This window comes from Psittacula echo, assembly GCF_963264785.1.
Source record: "Psittacula echo genome assembly, chromosome: 2".
Taxonomy (NCBI): Eukaryota; Metazoa; Chordata; class Aves; order Psittaciformes; family Psittacidae; genus Psittacula; species Psittacula echo.
Window position 1 is genome coordinate 27,300,906 of NC_137737.1, and position 20,887 is coordinate 27,321,792.

At 38.5% G+C, this 20,887-nt stretch overlaps 1 protein-coding gene across 1 annotated transcript in view; it reads right to left on the minus strand.

Moving 5' to 3' along the window:
- Window positions 1–1,793: 1,793 nt before the first annotated feature.
- ABCB5 (ATP binding cassette subfamily B member 5) overlaps window positions 1,794–20,887 on the minus strand; it is a gene marked incomplete at both ends in the record, with an annotated part of 49,474 nt that continues 30,380 nt past the window's right edge. The window contains 1 exon segment of the mRNA XM_080609601.1: window positions 1,794–1,926. Within this exon segment, the coding sequence (XP_080465727.1) occupies window positions 1,794–1,926 (133 nt within the window).

The following is a 20,887-nucleotide window of genomic DNA, read 5'->3' on the forward strand; positions in this document are numbered from 1 at the left end:
GGGATGTCCCTATATAGCTTATGATGTTCTGCATATAGGTATGTGAAACTAAAAATCCAATTTTCCATGAAGTCATATAACATTGTGTATGTTCCTCAGTTAAATAAATATCTCACAAGTCATATTTTTATCTTTAAGGGGTCTAGAAAGTGAATTTTACTGTCATCTCTCACACACAGTTCAAGCCATTTCAATTTTACTGCCATATTTACACCAGACAGGAAAATATATGTTTCAATGTGGCTAAGATTTCTTTTCTTTCCTGTCATACTACAGTTCTGTTTCGTAGCTGACTGAGGTAAGGACAGTACCAGGTACAGTGTCAGTGGTGCCATTGGGGTCCTTCCCTTCATTTAAACTGGGGAGTGAGTAATTGCAGTGGAACAAATGTGGCCACTGCAGCAGTAAAGATTTTGTGAGAACACTAGTGCCATTCGATGATCTCAGTATCAGCTCTGAAGACTTACTGTGAAAAGGTTAGGGCTGTTTTTCAGACAGCTGATCTATAGAAGAAAGAAAGCCATTCAGAACAAGATAATAATAAATCTACTTACCACAAGCTTTCATGTTATGCCTGAATATTTTTGTGTATGTATTAGTGTTTCCCTCCCATCATATCTATAGACTATTTATCCTGAAAAATATTGTTATGTTAAGATTATTATTTACTGGAAATTCTTTTGATTGGTAAAGAACATATTTTTTATTGCTATGGTGGTTATAAGTAATCATTACAAAATATAGCTTCGCATGTAATTTCCCACCAGCTCCTGTGTTATATCAGTTCTGACATCACCGTTGCTTGTAGTGTCCCTTCACCCAGCTACACTTGGAGTGGAAGGAACAATTGTTGAAAACCAGGGAATGCGGAAATGTGTCACAGAAATAGATTTAAAGAAAAAGAGATAGAAAGATTGTGAGTATTTCACTGGGGAGAGACTGGATAGGGCATGATTTGTATATAGGGTGCACAGAAAAGTGATTGTAAATGTCTTCTTACCTCTCTGTGCAAAAACAATAGTGCAATTTCAATATCTAGGAACAAAATATCCAGAATGCAACAAGAACATTATATCTATTTCAAAAAATTTTTTGATCCTTATGTCTAATATATTAACCTACACTGTACTGAACTGTATGTGTCCTTTTGTGTAGTTTTGCCTCTTTAGCTGTTTAAAATATCCAAGACAGAGGAATTTACAAGCCTGGATGGAAGTTCCCTATTTTGAGATGCACTTCTTTTATTTTCTACTCAAAAAGAGGAAATACTATACATGGGTTGTCTGATACACTATACGTTTTCTACAGCACTCTTATATAGACAAGCATTTCTACTGTACCAAAAAGCTACAAGCATGAGAAATCACATTACCTCTCCATACACAGGCATGCAGCTTCAGAGAGTTTTACAAAGGCATTCGGAATTGCCTAGGGCTGTGCAGAAGCTGCATAGCAAATAGCAGCTACTGATCATTTAAAGAGAAATTTTAGTTCAACTGCAACCAACTTCCTGCTCTTTGCCATAGGAGACTATTCTGCATGAGCCTATATTTAACTCATGTTATTATTTCTTTACTATGTTGTGATAGGTATAGGAGAACTGCTTCCAGCTGATCGAAGCAAACGTTAACTTGGAGAAATGAACTTAGACTGTATGTAAAGGCAGAAATACTACTACTACCCTTTATTTTAGAAGCAAAAATCATAGCAAAAGATATATTGAAAACACTTGTACAAAGCATTATGAAATGAAAGTATCAGGGACTGATAAGAAAAACATAAAGAAAGACCATCTACCTGCCAGTTTCAGTGAAAGATGTAGCCTGCTGTATTATCCTCTCAGCACTGCTGAGGCTGTCCTGTGACGCTGTAAGTTTGAGAGTTGAAGAATCCTCTGAAACCAATATCTCAAGATCTCTCACACCTTCAGATCAGTTTCCTTCCTCTGTGTTTTGCCTCTAGAAGCAAATAAAACCACAAGACAAATCTGTACCATTGTTTTATGGAGTATATTTATCTAAACCATGCTAGAAGGCCAGGTGATGCCCAAGCTGGTAAATCCGTATGAATGACAGCAGCAATCATGGCTTTCACAAAGATCTTCCCAGTGTGCTGACAAAAAGTCAGAGGTATGGGAGAAGAAAAGGATAGCAGTGTAAAAAGTATCAAGCACTGCAGAGTAAGAAAAACTGGCACACCTATTTGCTTTCAATTAGGTAGTTAGGCATTAGAACAGGCTTCCCAGGGATGTGGTGGAATCACCGTCCCTGGAAGTGTTCAGAAACCATGTAGATAAGGCCCTTAGTGACATCGTTTAGTAGTGGACTTAGCAGTCCTGGGACAATGATTAGACTTGATGATCTTAAAGGTCTTTTCCAACCTAGTTGATTCTATGATTCCACAATTCTATACTGCAGGGAAATGGGAATGGAATTAAATCTCTAAGGCAACGATTAAAAAGTGGATTAAGATGCTTTAAAAAATGCATGAGCAGAAATAATCCATGAATTTGACTGTCCAAGTACTGCAGATCCATAACAACAGAGCAAAGATTTTAGTCTGGAAAAACTCACTTGAACCAATACTGGGATGATTGACAACACAAGGTTAGCAATAGGTGGGGTATATGTTTAAAACTGAAAGACAAATAGAACTCTGTAACAGCCATTACAGTCCATTCTTCCACTTTTCACTACTCAACAGGATCATGAGTATGTTAAAGGGAAAAGTTAAGTATGAATTTCATTCAGCTGGATTAAAAGTGAAGTCAATTGGGCTGTAGATATAAACCTGAAAGGTTCTTCTATTGAGAAGGAGCAAAAGCTATCAGGAATTGAACAGCCTTAAGGCAAATATCTCAAAAAAGATACTGTAAGTGAGCGAAGAACCTGAAAGAAAGAAAAAAATATATTTATGACTAAATTTAGTTGCATTTTAGATGTCATGTTTGTAAGGATGAAGTGAGAATAGCCTCAAATCAAGAAGGTTTGGATTCTGCAAAAATTTAAGAGTAATACCAGGTAGTTCTCAAGACAATGGATAGAAAATGAAAGAAGCAGTAAGGCCATTGTGTATAATTGCCTCCATCATGCGTAATGTAGGCATGACTTAAACTGCTAAGTCATAACCTTGTCTCAGCTGGCCATGAAGCTGATGATGTCATGTATGTGGGAAAGGCAGAACTGCAAATGGGGCAGAGAGCACAGAAATAGAAATGACCATGATCAGGGAGCTTGTGGGCTCAGCTCGGATAATCTCTGTTCCAGAAAGGAAATGGCATCTGCAATTCTGCCCCCAGGCAGCCAGTCTGAAACATTCTGGATGCATCAGAGGCACGTTGTATCCTTTACTTGGCAGAAAATAGATATTATGAATATATTTGGATATGAAGAAACTGATTAGAAATTACTCCATCATCTTCCAGACTTGTGTGAATATTCCTACCTTTATTTTACTGGATCAATGGTATTTGTAAAATGAATCAGAAGGAAGTGTAATTTGCATTCAATTTCATAATCAGTAATTTAATTTAATGAATTCTTCCCACATCAGCAAAAATCAAATTTTAAATCATGAGCTTGAATAAAGAGAGCCTTTCCATACATAAGTGAGGACCTGTTTAAAGTTTCTGGTGCAAATTTTCTATGTTCACCCACGGATGAATATGACCTACACACCCTGAAAAAAACCCCAAAACCCCTAAAAATTTATTTATAAAGTACACATGAATAAATAAATAATATACTATTAGTATACTATTAAATTAATATATTAATATAAATATTAAAAATATATAAAAAATTAAAATATTAAATATTAAAATATTAAAAAATATTAAAAAAAAGTGACATGAAACACGAGTTGTAGAGTGTACAAATTGATTTGCAAAGATTGAACTATGATTAGAAATATACTTTTCTTGAAAAATGCTTCTATTTGACAGATATCTTTCTCTTCACTTTCCTCTGTAGTTACACTCAGCAGGTGTGACATAATGTATAGATTTTATAAATACTTCCCTAAGGTTAGCATCTTTTGTACTACTTTCTTTAGGTTCTTCCAGCAGTGATGCAAGCTGGCTTTGCATAAAATGCTGCTCTCTATATTCAGAGGAAGGATATAGGTGCCCAAGAAGCAGAGAAAAGTGCCAATGGCTATGAACCTGTAACTTTTGATCCATTCAAAGTAGTAAAAAACTGCTGAGGGAGGATCTGACAGTTAAAAACATAAATGAGAAACAAGAAAACTGAAAGAAAAAAGTCTTTTTTCCACAAAATATATTAACTACACTCCACTCAAAACTGATAAGTGTTAAGTTATAAAACGGACCTATAAATCTCTATAAAGGGATTAATGATGCTTTATACAGAGCAAATTCTGCCATAGGGAGCAAAATTTCTGTAAATTACTTTGAAAAGGTTTTTTTGTTTTGTTTTTTTTTTTTTTCCAATTGAAGTGGTGGACCTACTTACATACTTTTAAATATTTGCCATAAAATAAATAGTGCTATATGTTTATAATATATTTATATATTATATATATTACATGTGATACTTTAAATGCATTAAATGCATCATTGGACATGATATATACTTACACTGTGTATGTGTTATAAAATTAATATTTTCTTCTGGCTGAATATATATATGTTTCTGCAGAAAAAGTGTAGAAATTTGGGTCAGCATATGGTATTTTCTTCATTAATTAATTAAATCTTTGCTTTTAGAGTATAATTTGTTTAAAAAAATAAAAAATAGCTGTGATCAGTTTTTTGATGTTGTATAATTGCATGTTTACAAACTGACTTTAGGCTTACGAACATTATTGTCTTTTTCTATTTTTCCTTTAAAAAGAAAACAAAGGATATTCTTTTTCTGAACAAATTCCACTCAGACCTTTGCTTTCCCTAAGATTAATACTCTTGACTGATACAACGTTTGAGAATTCTGGCAAATATCCAATCGATATGTTCAAAGGATTTTCATATTAGTATCTTATCGGTGTTAACATATTTGACCATGAGCATATAATCAATAGCTTGCCAAAACAGAAGTTGAGTGGGACAGCTTCTCAATTTTATAAAGAAGCCTTTCTGAATTCACACCTTATTTTTTCTCCTACAGCTTAGTGAATTTACAAGAAAATTTTGATTGAAATAAACATTCCCTCCTGCCAAAAGTAAATATAAAATGGCCACGCATCATAAAAATCAGCTTCCTACTTTAATAGAAAATTCTAGATTGTAGGAAAAAATGTGCCTGAGGACAGCATGGGGCTGGGAGCATAAAGATATTTTTCTGAAATAATATGCCATTTATTTTTAAATGGCAAGTCTTAGCTGTTGTACTTGGATTATGGAAAGACATGATGCATTTTGGAATAGGCTTTTTATTTAGGACATTTCTTCTGCAATTTGCTTTGATCTCAGCAAAATACATGGCTGAGCACTGATAGATAGAATGTTCCTATCAAAGAGCATTTCTTGCAGAACATACTGGAAAAAGATAAGGAATTATAAAAACCCAAACAACTGCATGTGCATCTCTCCTTGTATTAATGTCCATCTTCAAGTGATGAATGTGCATGCCAGCTTTCAAGATTCATCACAAGTGTCAGTATCTGTCAGGACTCTATTTTAGTGACAAAAGCACAGATAAAGGCTTCTTTCCAAGTGCAAGCTCAGACTAGTTTTGACACCCTAGGAAAAGACACCAAGCTAAGTTTGGAGTGAAGTAGAAAATCTGTTGGACTACCCTTTAATTGTATTTGAGTTTTTTTCCTCACATTTGTCTCCATGTTAATATTACCTTAACAATTCTTACACTGGCTGTTCCCCCTAATCTTCATGCTGGTGACTGGATGCTTTTGTTGATGGATTTCCAAGCAATACTGTGCTGGCCAGTTTTATCAAGAAGGGATATGTAGAAGAAAGAAGCCAAGGAGGAGACAGGAAGCTTTTTTCTGAACCCCAGCAAATTGTCTCTGCAGCCAGACAGTTGCAGAGACTTTTAAAAGCCAAGCTGATCTGCAGAACTGATGAAGAAAGTATTGCAATACGATGGACATTTTATACAGAAATACAGCTAATTTGCAATATGACCTTTTGTCTGTGGCTTCTTCACTTTGCTTTATGCTGGTTGATCATCATCCGAGCTGCATGTATTATTTTAGCTCCTCAAACTGACTCAGTTAATAATTAGGATCAAGTGCCTCGAGCTTGGAGATGTCTTCTAAACCCACACATCTAGATTCACAAATTCAACCAATTAAGAGAGCTGTAGAAAACATTTAGATAAAAGTGATAAAAAGAAAAAGAAGAAAGGAGCGAAGCTGTGTGAATACACCTGTGAATTTGCTTCCCTTTGTTTTCAGCTCTAGGTCCAGGGGCTCGTTAGTGACACCTAGCACAGTGATTACTTGTGCAAAGAGGGAAAACCTTGTAATACAAGGAGTATCATCATGTACCGCATGCATAAAACTGTTCACCCAGGAGAGCTCTGATGCCACAGGTTTCTTGTCCTGCTCACTGGGGTTTTAATTGCATTGCTGTGCAGGAAAGCTACTTCTTCCAGAGGCAGCATTTGTCTCATTCTCTTAGTCATTAGCAGTGAATGCATCAGCTACCATGTCTTCCTGGGCAACAGCAAAGACTGTGACCACAGCGGAAATCCAGTCTCCTCACAGTCCCTTCCTCCTCTGCTTTTTTTACACAAGATTTCGTAACGTTCATGATGTGTGATCTTACTCAGCTTTGGCTTCTTTACAGACAGCTGACTTAGATGTGAGAAAGTTAAAACTTATTCATACAATTAAACTTGACTAGACACCACTTTATCACAAGGAACAGGTAAAATAGAAATTAAAATTCACTTTCAAATAAATTTTATAGGATTTCTTCTCTTTTTTTCCTGAGGCTTCTCTGATGGGACAAGGAAAGCAAACAAATGTCACTAGGTTAAAATACATCATCCTTTAACCTTTCCCCTACATCTTTTCAGATCCACATGGTGCTAGGTAAATTGTTTGCAACTAATCAGAATAGTCAGAAATATTTTCACTGAAAAAAGAGTTAAAAAAAATCTAACAAACCTAACAAAATTGGAGATTTAACTTGATATAATAATGCTCCTGAAATACTTCAGAACACTGTAGCAGTTTATCCACTTGCATTGAGCCACACAGTTTCAGGTGTAATTGTGGAAATTGGAAAAGATCACAGGGAGTTAATAATAGTTATTGAAGCATATACTCAGCTAGAATCATTGTTTTGCCCGTGCAGTAAGCAGACAGTTTTACCTAGAAGCAAACCTCAAAACACTTGAAACATGACATCCTAAATCAGAAAAGATGAAAGATCATTGTTATGGTGAATAAGAAAGGTAGTAAATCCACTTGTTTATTGTTCACAGCCAGGCAAGGAAAAGAAGGTAAAGTGTTTAATACATGTTAACTGTTTCCTTGACAGTATCTCACCCTATCAATGCACAGGCATATTGACAAATAGATGCATCAAAGGAATTGATGTCAATATTTTCTGGAGCCCTGATCAGAATTAGTTATTTTTCTCAGGAAAATTACTCCTGGGGTGTAAATTCTGTCATGTTGAAAGAGATGGATCTGGCAAGTCAAGTGATCTGAAACCACAAACCCAGGGACTTCCAGAACTTGCAATTCTACGATTTCCTCGTGAGCTGGGAAATCTGGAGATTGAAGATTGCTGTAGTTCCCTGGGCTGGACTTAATACACAGCCTCAAGAACTTTGTGGCCAAAAAGAAGAAATGTTTTTGCTAGCAGTCTGTGCCTTGGAGAACCACTGGGTTCCCAAGACAGAAAAAATTCTTGCAGTGCAGTGACATTCTCTAGTCTCCCAACACAGCATGTCACAAAACAATGTGTTTTGCTACAAATGAAGTTTTACACAGGTGGAAATGTCCTAAAAAGACCAAAACAAACAAAACCAAACACCACCAAAGAGTCCACAGTGAGTAGGGATTGCAGAAGCATGATCTGCAGTTTACACTGTTCAAAGAGAATAGGCCACTCATAGAGACTAAATTCCTTTGAGTCCTAACGGCAAGTTATCCAAGAAGCTCTTTTCCCCAGCAGCTCTGCCAGCTGTCAGGGCCTGTGCCCCAGAGTGGCAGCATGATATCATAGCAGCATGGGATGGACACTCGTGTAATCAATAATGCAGCTAAAAATACTGAGGCAGAATAAAGCAGGGAACTGTACAAAGTTTGTGTGCCAATAGGTGTCACTGTTGCATATTTTATGTAGTCTTATAATGCTGGCAACTGCTACTCCACCCAGCTGTGCAGGGAAAGGTCTGTATATGCGTCCTATTTCATTCCATAGACTATGCTTTTTTGTATATAAGCCTGTTTGTATGACAAAAAGCAAGTCAACTGGGATATCTGCTGGCAAGTGCTTCATCAGTTAGTTAAAAATAAGTTTTAACTGTCACATATCAGTAAAAGCAGACTTTTACCATTGATCTGTTTGAATTTGCAGGCCTGGCAGAAAGCAATACCATGTGCAATACAGTTGATAATCAGATTGTACAGTGATAACAGAGACGGAAGCAAGGAGCTGCAGAGCTGCAAATAGCAGCCCACAGCTGCTCCAATGTCTTAGCTGCTGCTGAGATAACATCTGCTCATGTGCAGTGTTGTTGTGGGCATATATAACTGAGAGCAGGACTTGGCATGGCTTTTTGGCAAGCCCTGTGTCTGACTCATGCTCTAAGAGAAATATCAGAACACTCCTTTGTTAAAGCACTGGGAAAAGGCACCTCTTCCACACTGGACACGTTGGCTAGAGACTCTGCTCTGCAAGGAGGAGGGTTTTATTCTCTTGATAGGGGTTTGCTTTCCCTTACTTACCAGATCATTCATCCTGGCCATCTCCTTTCACACTGAGGTCCTGCTCATGGTTCAGCATCTCTATGCATAACAGGCGAATCAAAGAAAATGTTACTATAATTAACGTGCCACTGCAGGATCCCGTCCTGCCTGTGCTCTCATTCTTAGCTAATGACTCAGCCCCTCTTTTATTCCCCCTTATGGCAATCCACATGCATCAGTGCCTTTACCACAAATGGTAATGTTTTCATTAAGGACATCGAGCATATCCCTTGCTCAGTGATGCCAGGTAGAACACAAGTGGCTTTGATCCTACCAGTGTAACTAGAAAACCCAAAGAGGTTTTTTGGCCTCCTGAATTTCCTGCATCTCATTAGAATGTCCAGCGCACATCTGTAACAGCTCACAACCAGGCTTGGTCAGCACATGGTTCATTAAAAAGCCATGGCTGCCAGCTTCTTTTGGCCTAAACCCTTCTCTTCACAGCATAATACAAATACTGGTCTGTGCACTGAGTACCTTCGTGAAAGCTTGAGGGAAACAAGCAATCTTTTATCAGACAGTTCAGTTCTCCATGAGTGTCGGTGATAGATGTCAGTGTCTCCATGGGTTCCTCAAGAGTGGGGAAGTGGAAAATCCCCATGGATGAGACTCTGACTTGAAGAATTTGCCTTGTAGATTACACAGAAAGGTCCAAAGGTTGAGAAGACACTCTTTTGTCCTCCTGAATTATTTTTTTCATGTCCTCTCCTTCCCCAACCATATAATCTCACATGCAACTTGCACAATATATACTTAAACAAAAAGGGGCTGAAGGAAATGAATGCACATTTAAGTTAGGGCTATTGTTTCCAATTCCCCTTCACTCTTCCTAATAAAAAAAAAAAAAATTTCTGGTGAATTATTAGAATTTAATGCTTGGAGCATGTGAGCTACTAAACTTACATTAGAAGCCAGAATATCTCAAACTTAAGCAGCCTCAAAACCTTTGTCATCCTAGTAACAAAAACTGGATGTACAGACTCAGTATCATCACCTTGCCCTGCTAATACTGCTCTTCCTCAGGAATCTCAGAAATTTCCTGCATTGGGGATCCAGAGAATTTCTAATGAAAGCATTGCTCAAGACCAGTTTTGGCTAAAAACATCTTGATTTATGGCAACTTAAAAATATCTGACTGTCTTTTGAAGCATTAGAAAGCACTGAGAGTTTTGTGGGCACATATGAAGGAAGGAGACAGAGTGGATTTTTATTTAATCTAGCAAGTTGGGTGTTGGATTTTTTTTAAATAGTAAAAATGCCCAAATCAGGTCATCAAACCGAATATGGATGAAAAACATAGGTGACACCTCTCCTTTCCTTTCCAGGCACAGTTTGTCCCATGAGTGAGAATGTCACAGGGACAAGGCTTGCTTAGAAGGCCCAGAGGGGGCATGGTCAGCAGCCCTGGACCCCAGCTGTTTCCCATGGAAGAAGGGAAGTGGAAGGGGTGTCCCCTGGGTGGTGCAGGTGGTGGCTGGGCAGGTGCAGAGCAGCACAGCCATCCTCATCATACTGCAACCAGTGTTTGTGTGGCAAGTGCTGGGAGAGGCACAGTAAGGATGGGCAGTGGCTGTTAGGTGCCACGGCCAGTGGTCGGGGTAGTGCTGGACAAACCAGGGGGGACCAGAAGCTGTGGCTTCCTGTCATTGTCCTCCCTTTCCTCTCCCACAAATCTACCTCCATCCATTTGTCATAAAACTCTTTCCCATCCTGCCTGAGCAACTGGGTGAGCATCAATGGAGTGACCATTAAGGTTCCAGCTGCTCAGTAGGATGAAAAGGGCTCGGCAAGGTGCACAAGCTCTTCCCATTGCGAACTTCAGGTCCTGTGGCCCCAGCCCAGCCTCCCCAGTGCAAGGGGGGCTTTTCAAGCACTTCTTAAGCCAAACCGTTTTCCCTGGATGAGGCAGGCACAGCTAGGTAACAGCAGTCTCATTCCATGTGTGAGATGACACCATTTGATGCACTAAAGAGCATAACCAAAACACAAAAAATTTGATTTTCTTTTAATTAATCTTGCTTTCCTCTCCTTAGCCTCCCTTCCCCAACAGATTCCCTTTCTCACAGGAGTCACTTGCCAGAGTTGCATCTCTAGTTTCTTAGAAACAGGAATGGGTGATTGGCTTTGGATGCATACTTTATTCAGTAAAAAAGGGCAGCAGAGGTTAAATAAAACTATTCACAGCTGAATATGGAAAATGTTTTTAGCTGTGAGAAATTGCTGAGAAGGTTGAAGCTCTTCAGCTAAACATTTCTAGAACAACAATGAAAAGATATTTTTACCTGCAGAAATTGTTTCTAATCAAGATTTTTTAAAAACAAAGACAAAACTTTTAGTTTCTGCTTGAACAAAATGTTCAAATTATTTGGCTTAGCTGAAATAATGCATTTTCATTCAAATTTAAGGGAGAATGTCTTTGCAATGGCTTTTCATTTGCAATTTGCTAGGGAAGAATTTGCCATGGCAGAATTAACAGTGTCAGGTAAGACCCTGACACAGTTTTGGAAACCTTCTGATATATATCCTGTCACTGATTCTGTTGTATCTGACAAAGTAACTGGTCTGGCAGACGTAGCTGGAGTATGACAGACCCTCATGTTTTGAAACCTGGAACTGGGTGGACAGTTTGCTTACCTCAGCTGCTGCTGGATAGAGAAATCCCCCATCTTGTGATCTGTGCATAATGAGGCTTCTTAGAACAATATGACCTTTTGAAATCCCTACTACTAATCACCCAGAGAGCAACCATATCGACAGAAATCCTCTGCCTTTTGTTAGTTTCCTGTAGCATCATTACTCACCATTCTGGAGTTTGCTTACCCTTTTCATCTGTAGGACTTCTTTATTCAAGACACTTTATTATTTTGTTTCATGTGCTTGAAAGTATTCAGGCAGGACTGAAGCTGAATGGTGCTAGTCAGCTCATAAACAGCTCAGGGAAATATGTCCCTCTCTCGACAGCTTTACCATTTAATCTGAAGCAAGATAGAACAAGTGAATGTGATGAACTGAAAGATGGAAGGCCACATGAAAGATGTATGGCTAATGTCCTTGTAGAACATCGTTTACACCTCGAGCCTCATGAAATATTTCCAGAAAACACACACATCTGACTATCGTTCAATTCAAACTTTAATGGATGACAAGTGTTTTTGAAAGTTAAAATAGTGCAGAGTCCTGAAGAAAGATTTGGAGATGTTTCTGCTTGTGTACACTTGAAGAACACAGGTAGATGAATACGCACAAGCAGAAACATTTGAAGTGGGGTTTTTCCTGATTTATTTTTCCTAGACTGTTCTCATTTGGGTACAGGATTCTCCCTGCCTCATCAGAAAGAAGCTGGCACATTTTAGAGGCAATTGTCTAAATAATAGATATGATAACAATTATAGTAAAGCCCCTTCTGACTTTGACTTACCATCAAACTGTGCTTACATGCAGTAACTGCATCTCGATATTGGAAATTCCCAGACATTTCCAGTTCTAACAACCAATCTGGCCATCTTTATCTCCCTTCCAGTAAACGAAACACAGCAAGCCACTTTTTGTGTACCTCTGTTTCCAGGGAAATACTATCTCAAGTAACATGGTCTCACTATGTGGCCCTTTGCTAGTCTTGGTGAAGAATGGAGCTACCAGGGTAGCTTAGTTTCTTTCTCTGTGGCAGTGTTTGCAGCTGAGATACTGACTAAAATGTAGGGCAAACTGTGAAGGAACTGTGTGTGTGTGTGTGTATGTGAAGAATGGTGTTTTCCATTTTGGGGAAAACAAATAGAACTACTGATGTAAAAAAATATTGTGCTGTAGTTTTTAAAAATATCCTGTTATTTACAAATCACACAAGTGAAGTTTTCAGAGAAGTTGGTTCGGATTGTGCAGCTTTTTATAATACCATCTCTCATGGAAGCCAGGGAGCCATTTCTGAGGCCTGGACAGACCTGCTTCTGCTTTTATAGTGTGAGCTGTCTGGGCATTTCAAGTGCAAGAATTAATTGCTTTCCCAGAAGGTATGGTTAAAAGACCTAGACATAAAAGCTAACATGGTTTATCTACTGATAAATGGAATAAATATGCGTAACTAACATCATGTGAGTAAGTGAAGCATGTTCAGTCAAAAGTGATGGCTTGAGTCTCTGACTAAGCTGAAAAAAGAAATTGCATCATCAAAGCTTGATGCCTGTCAGAAGAAAAAGATGGAACTAAAATGCTGAAAGCAAATAGAATTTTCCCATGATTCACTCAACTTTTGCTTGGATTCTTTCAAAACTCCTCATCATGAAGCAATCTCTAATGCATCTAAATATATACAAATATATATTTTATAAATCTAAAACTATATATCCATTTAAGTATACTCACGTATATTGCAAAGTGTATGCATTTGTCTCTTCCATAAATGGGGCAGATGAAACATTTTTCTCTCAGAAAAAGCGCATCCATAGCTCTGTTTATTTGTGAGAAACAATTAAGATGCAAAACTTATTTAATAGTGGTAGATGCAGACAAATTTATCAGAATCAATATAGCTTATCACATTGTGCAATTAAATGAATAAGTGGAAAATAATTATATCAAGGTATGATGATATTAAAAAAAAGAGAGAGAAAGAAAACATTAAGACATAACACTGGAAGAGTCCCAAAAGGACTGGCATAAATTCATGGAAAAATTTGCTCCAGGTCTTAAAGTATGTGTGGTATAAGAAATTGAAGAAAATAGCCACGTGAGTCTTTATTGGGAAACATATTTATTCCAACTAAAACTACGTTACTGAATATTAAAAAGTAAATCACATTACAGATGTCTCTTCACATTGCTATAGCATCACCCATTAACATTTAATTTTCATATTCAGTGTTGCTGATATACACTTAATTTACAGTAAATAAAACACATGTAGTGGGTTTATAACCAAGACTGTTAGTGCTGTATAAAGTGATAGTTGTTTGGTTGAGTTTCCTCTGAAGCAACACACACATACTCATTGCCAGGTGTATGTTCAAATGAATAGCAGATGTGAAAGCGGGAACTCTACTTATCGTTTCTAGTGTGGTTTCATAAAAAAACAGGCAACGTATGGGATTGTCAGAGACATCATTTATTTTGATCCCTGAAAATGTTAACTCCTTGTTTAAAATTCCCCTCATGCCATCCAAGAAGGGAAAAAACCCCACTGGATTCTGCAAATTCACTCAATATTATAAGCCATTTTGGATGCTTCTGCAATCTGTACATTTCTTTTTCATCTTACACATTCAGCATAAATAATTCCTGTTTCCTGACCATTTGTACTTCAATCTTCTTGCGCTGCTCATACCTACCTTGCAGAGGCCTTTCCTGCTCCTTGCGCTCCTCAGTGCCTTTCTGGTCAGGACCTTCAAAATTATCTGCAGGACTGATAAGCTAACCTACCAATCTCCTTAAGAAAGGTCAAATGCTCAGAGTGGAAGTCCACCTAATGCAAATGCATAATCTGAACGGAAACTGAGACTCCTTATTTAGATTTACAGTAAGAAATATGCACTTCCCTGGTGTAGTTCACTGTATGCTTGGGCAGACATTTGGAAATAGATGAGTCATATCCTAGCATGCTTTACAGGCAACCTGATGGATTACTTCAGCGCTAAATGTCTGCAGCTGTGGGGTAAGTGTTCCATGGCAGTGCCTCTTTCTCCTTTGTTTCCCTTTTGGCAGAATATTGTGTGTGTTCTCTGGGAATGTTGCCCATGGTGGACATACCCCACTGAGGATATCCTTCTGCAACCAGAGCTGAACTCAAACAATTATTTCCACCAAAATAGGCATATTCAGGTCATTCTTTCAAACCTCAAGAACTATAACAAAAGGAACTATTTTAGTGGTGATTAACTGCAATGTGGTTTTGCTTTGGACAACAGGAGAGAGCAGTAGTCACAGAAGTTCATAGTGACTAGAAAGAGATGAAGATGTTACTCCTATGAAAACAGCATAATATGAAAATATATATGGTCGATTCAAATAAATCCACAAAGTCTATTTGTTCAGCTAACATGACTTTAACTATCTTCCTGTGAAAACATTCAGCAAAATAAAGATTGGCATCTTCAGGAGAGTTACAGGAAGGCTCATCAAGTTTGCTTTGGAGCATGCAACCCTGATGTCATTGGACAGGATGGGGATAACTTGAGTGGATATGTGAGCTTCCCTAAGGGCACAGCAAATCATTATTTCCAGATGGAAAGACATACTTCAGAAAATAGTTTCTGGACATAACTGCTGATGAGCCAGGTAGGCAATAAATGCTAAAATGGGAAGATGACTAGTAGGGTCTCAGGTAGGTAAGAGCTGCCTGCAGTCTTAGATGACAAAGAACAGCACAGGGGCCAATGGAAGCAATCCAGTGTAAATGATTCACTTACTGAGAGCAATGATCAGTCTTCTGCTGAGAAATCTTTGTTAATTTCAGAAAGTAAACCTTTTGCATCGCTATTGCTTTTGGCACTTCCCCTCTCATCTTCGTCTGTCCTTCAGCATTGGATCATGTGGTGCAGCATATGGTATGTGTGCTAGTGAAGGTGCTGGAGGAGGAAAAGCAGCCCAGGTAACTGAAGGATAACAGTCAGGGAGAGCTATAACCCTGGAAAATGTCAGGGCAGTGGGCAAACTGTGATAAGGCTTGTATATAGGGCAGATGGAAGTTGATAAAGCATAGTGAGGCAAGTGGATTCTTCTACCTTTGCATGGAAAACTATCAGTCCTTTACAAGCACCTAAGGATAAGGACTTAGCAAAGAAGTCCCCCCAAGTCCCAACTACATATATGCTGTTTGTGGCCTTGTTGCCAAGCTGATTTTCTTCTTCCCTAACTATGTTGGCAGATTTTAGAAATACCTGAATGTCTCAGACATAGAGAAGATGTATTTTACAGAAGTCATGTTTGTTCTACATACAGCAGTATGGATACACAGAAAAAGGTCAAGTAATGTACTTTATCCACTGTCTTAACAGTTCATGTACAGTTTGGATATAGCTGTAGTGACTGCCAAGCCACATTTCTTCAGTATAATCCAGTCTATTTGCAAACAGAAGAGCTGGAAATACCTTGGGAAAGCTGTCACTGTATTTTCTTCTTCAGCAAGGCTCAACCACAGCTCCAGGTAAACTGTATGAACTCTGATGCTTTGGGTTGTTTCTCTATTAACAAACAAAACATGAGTGACCCAAGTAGAGTGCCTGTGCCAGCAGGTGAGCTCTAAATGCAGGCAGAGCTGAAGCATTGCTCTGACAAAATGCTTATTCATAGAAGGGGAGGCACAAGCCTCATCCAGGGAAGATATTTAACCCTTGAAATCTCCATAGGCTCTAGGTTATCCACTGTCCTAGTAATACCTGTATGGTAGGATCCAGCAGATCGAGAACTGGCTTTTCTGTTTACTTTTTTATTTTACTTTTCTGTTACAAGGGCAGCTGTTTTCCTAGAGCACAGTTTCACTTCAAACTCTCCAGCAATGTCAGGTGAGCAGACCTTAAGGATCCCACATAGTTTCTTACCCTTACTAATTAGGTGAAATTACAAACCATTAACATTTAAACAGGCCCTTGCCAAAGCATGACAGGAACTTTCCTACAGCTCAGTATGACAAGAGCCATTCCAGCTCTCCCTGGGCCAGACACATTCCCACTTGCAAACAGAGAAGTGATATGTCAGCGGTACAATGTATGTTGATGGTAGCCAAGAAAGGACAGGTTGGGTATTGCCTGCCACAAATGATTTAGGGGAATTTTGCAAACTCTTTGAATCTTCATAAAACACAATTTGATTTTTGATTAGACTCATAATCCAGGTACACACTGATGTATGTGTATTTCAACTGAAAAAGTCCAGTTGCTCTTTTCTCCCAGCTTGTCAAAAGAAGAAGAAAAGCACAAGGGTTTTGGATTGCAGTTTTAATAAGGACTATCCTTCTTGCCATAAACCCAACATTATTAAATAACTTCTTTATGAGGATACATATTTTGCAGGTTTTAGATGAATATAAATTGAAATTTTATAGGCTGCAGAGAAAAGTAAAAATTTGGGAAAAAAAGCCATGCGATGATAAACATTATGTTAATTCTTTGTTTTGCAAACAGCATTATTCCTGAATTGCGACAGGTTTTTCAAACTGAAACAGCACATCCAGGAGTGGGAAACAACCACACCCACTGGGAGTGCACTCCAATGTTCACTCTAACAAGCAGACTATTAATTTTCCGAGGCCATGAAGATACTTGGGTCCTGTGCCTTCTAGTGCACATGCTTCTGTTAGCTACATATCCCATTTTTGGGCTGTCAGTCTGCATTAGTAATTACATTGTAACTAGACTAAAAATTGCAATGTTTTAATCAAATTTAACAGCTGTGTATGATACCACAATAGAATCAAGTGGTTAACTTCAGTGGTTAAGAAACTGAGAAAAACTGTGTGAGGTAGAGCAACAATATTCATTTTGGCAAATTCAAAGCAAGTATCTGGGTAAAGTGCTTCTTGTCTAGTCATGAACAGGTCTTTGGTGTTCCTTGACAAGCCCGGGCTGATGTGTTTCCTTCATATAATTGTAAGGTAGTATTTTTAGTGGGAGAATCATTGGAATTCTTCAGCTGTTGGGAGAGACTAGATTTGGTCTGTAATAAAGTTAGATACTTTCTTAATCCAGAAGACTTTTTTTTTAATCAAAGATTTTAAAATGCTTTGTTATCAATACAATGCAAATTTAAATTCAAAGTAAATGGCTCTTCTCTAACTTAAAATACCTGCCAGCAATTTAGGAATAATGCTGTTCGCAAAACTGCAAATTAATATAATATTTATCATTACATTTTTTTCCCAGATGTCTGTCCAGTGCTATCATCTACCCCAGTGTTAAAAAGATTTAACTATGCCTGCTTGGGCAGGGGCTAGTGTACTCCAAACATGCCTACAATATGGTGAGTCACCGCTGGTGTCACTGGGGACCTCATCCTTAAAATGACTGCCACAGGGGTAGTGATGAAGGAAACACAGCAGCCCAGGCTTGTCAAGGAACAGCAAAGGCATCGTTCATGACTAGATAAGAAGCACTTAGCCCAGACACTTGCTTTATGCCAGCACTGATCTAAGCCTCCTATGGAATTTTTAAGATATGACATCCCAAAAAGAGAAAATAAAGACTTCAGAGAATGCATTCATAAGGCAATCTGGAGAAGGAATTGAGTGCTTACTTGATGGGGCCAACAAATCCTTGGCTCTGAAGATGTGTCCTCATAGGCTTTTCTTTTTTGGTAAAGGATGATTCTTTTGATCTCATTATCAATCTAGAGTTTGGTGCTGAAAAGGTGCTTTTGACACACACTTGTGTCTGAATTTAGGTCTGTTTCTAAGCAGAGCATAGCCAGTCTGTAAGCTCTATGGGCATAGCCAGCTGGGAAGGTGACTTGCATGGTCTGAAATAAACCATCAGAGCACAGCATTTGTTATTAGCACCTACAAGCTGAGCATGCTGATCTATGCGTATCTCATAGAGTCAGTAAAGTCATTCAGCTGAGCCTTCAAGCAGGCATGCAGTAGTGCGCTTTTCTGTCACTCTTACAGACATTATTTGTGCTCTGGTTTCTTGCTCACCCTCTCTTTTATGGTGGGTAGGATGTGCTTTTGTCTAGTGTTTTCCTTGGGTCTGCAGCTGATATTTTAAACAGGGCTGTGACATGAGTGGCTTTTAGTATGTTTGTATTGAAAGAAATCAGTAAGATACATTCATATGCTTACTGAGAACTTCAGTACATCAGTACTATTCACTTCAATTTCCCCTTTTCACTCATGCATGAGCAGAGGCAGGTCCCGAGGCACAGCTGTCAAGCACTGCTCTTTCCCCACTTGGCTCCCACAGCCCAGAGCAGTACATCCACACTTCCTCCATCACCACATCACCACCTGCTCCTTTTGGCAACTGAAACTCACACCTACCATCCCATAAGGGCTTAACATCCATAGCTGGTGCTGAACTCACTATGTAAGCAAGGGTGAGGAACCTGCCAAAAGGGATGCAAGTATAGTCACTTTTCCTTCCATGGTAGGTAATGTTGATCTCAAAAGTGCAAATAAGTGGAAACACAAGTCACAGAACTTATTTTTCTAGGCTGACTATGCTGCAGCTCTTTCCACATCTTCCAGGTCAAATACTGCATATTTCCTCATGACTCTTGCCCTTGTGCTAGTAAATAATTCCAATTTAGTGGGAAGGAAGCATGTTTTGGATTCTTCTCCATTATCTGTATGGATGTGAACACAGTATTTTCCAGAGATGCTCCATTAACTAGCCCCAGATGTTAGATGATTCATTATGTTACAGAGCTTTAGCTTAGTGACTGTTATATCCTCTATGTATTTTATCCCATTTTTACTTAATCTTGTTTCTGTAGCAGACCATAATGAGTTGTAATGTTACAAAGATATATTATTCATCATTATTGTAATGAAAAACACACATACATCTAACCCAAAAGTACAAATTAACTCTTTTCCCAAAAGACTTCTGAGTTTAGAAGGAATGTCTTCTACTTTCAAAACTGAGAATCAGACTGTACTGCTTGTAATTTTAACTCCAGTGCAGAAACAAAATAGGGAAAAGAGAATTATTTGGAGTCCACGCTGGATAATTGGGAATGTATTAAGGGCAGCAGCTCCTGCAGTATGTGCCTATCAGGAGAAAGTGAAGAGATCACACAAGAAGGGTTTCTGAATGAGCAGCAACTCCGCCTGTAACAGTCCCTGAGAAAAACCATATGAGAGAGAGTGACTGTATTTATTTTGGCAAATCTGAGACCAGAATTTGTTTCCTTTTGTGTGTTTTATTCCCCTCATGGATCCAGATGCCAGAAGACAACTGAAATGAGCAAAGGAGATACTCATTACTGTAAGTTCTGTCTGCTACAACTGAGAAGAATTATCTGGAAATTATAAAGTACTGCAGGTTGCTCCAGGCCATGAATCCTAACCCAAAGTCACGTGCAAAGCCTTGGAAAATTAAAATGCTGCAATTTGGTCTAAGCAGTCAAAAAAACCCCACCCCAGCTGCTGAGTCACCCTGACTACACAGCACATACTGCTGAAGAATATACTGCAGCATCCTGAAGAATGTATCAGAGGAACAGCCAATTATTAAAGCACATATGTAAATGAGTTTTGCCAACACTTCAAACAAGCTTTAGAATTATTCATAGAATCATTTAATGGAAAAGACCTTTAAGATCATCAAATCCAACTGTTAACCTAACACTACCAAGTTCACCACTAAATGCCATGTCTATTCAAAATAAAATATCTCAATACTGAAAACCACATTTTTTTTTTTTAACTGAAAAGCTATTTATGTTGCTTACTTGAGTCCATTTCAAAAGAAGCCATCCTAGTTCCACTGCAAGACTTTGGAAATTACCCTGATGGATGCAAAGAACAATTAAACTGTTAGATCAGCAGTTGATAAAGAAGTCCCTCAACCAATGGTAGCTTATGTGTCAGTTTATATGAAAAGATTGTAACTATTACAATTATTGTCTGAAATATTGACTTCCAGGAAATACATGAAGCACAAGTAGTGAGGTACTGGAACAGGCTGCCCAAGGAAGTTGTGAATAGTGCATCCCTGGCAGTGCTAAAGCCCAGGCTGGACAGAGCCTTGAGCAACCTGGTCTAGTGTAAGGTATCCTTGCCCATCACAGAGAGATTTGAACTAGATGAATTTTCAACCCTAACCCATTAGTATTAGAAATATATCATAAAGTGGGGGAAACCAAAACCAAGCAAAAAACCACATAACAAACACATCCAGCACCTTCTTTCTGCATTTTATACAAGTGTCTTTATTTGGAATCTCAGCAGTCATCAAGAATTGTCAGTCACTTTTAATTAAGGCTTTACAGCTGCATCTGGCTGGTGAAGAAACCCAGCTGGCAAGCACAAGCACCAGCTCACTGCTCATCCATGATG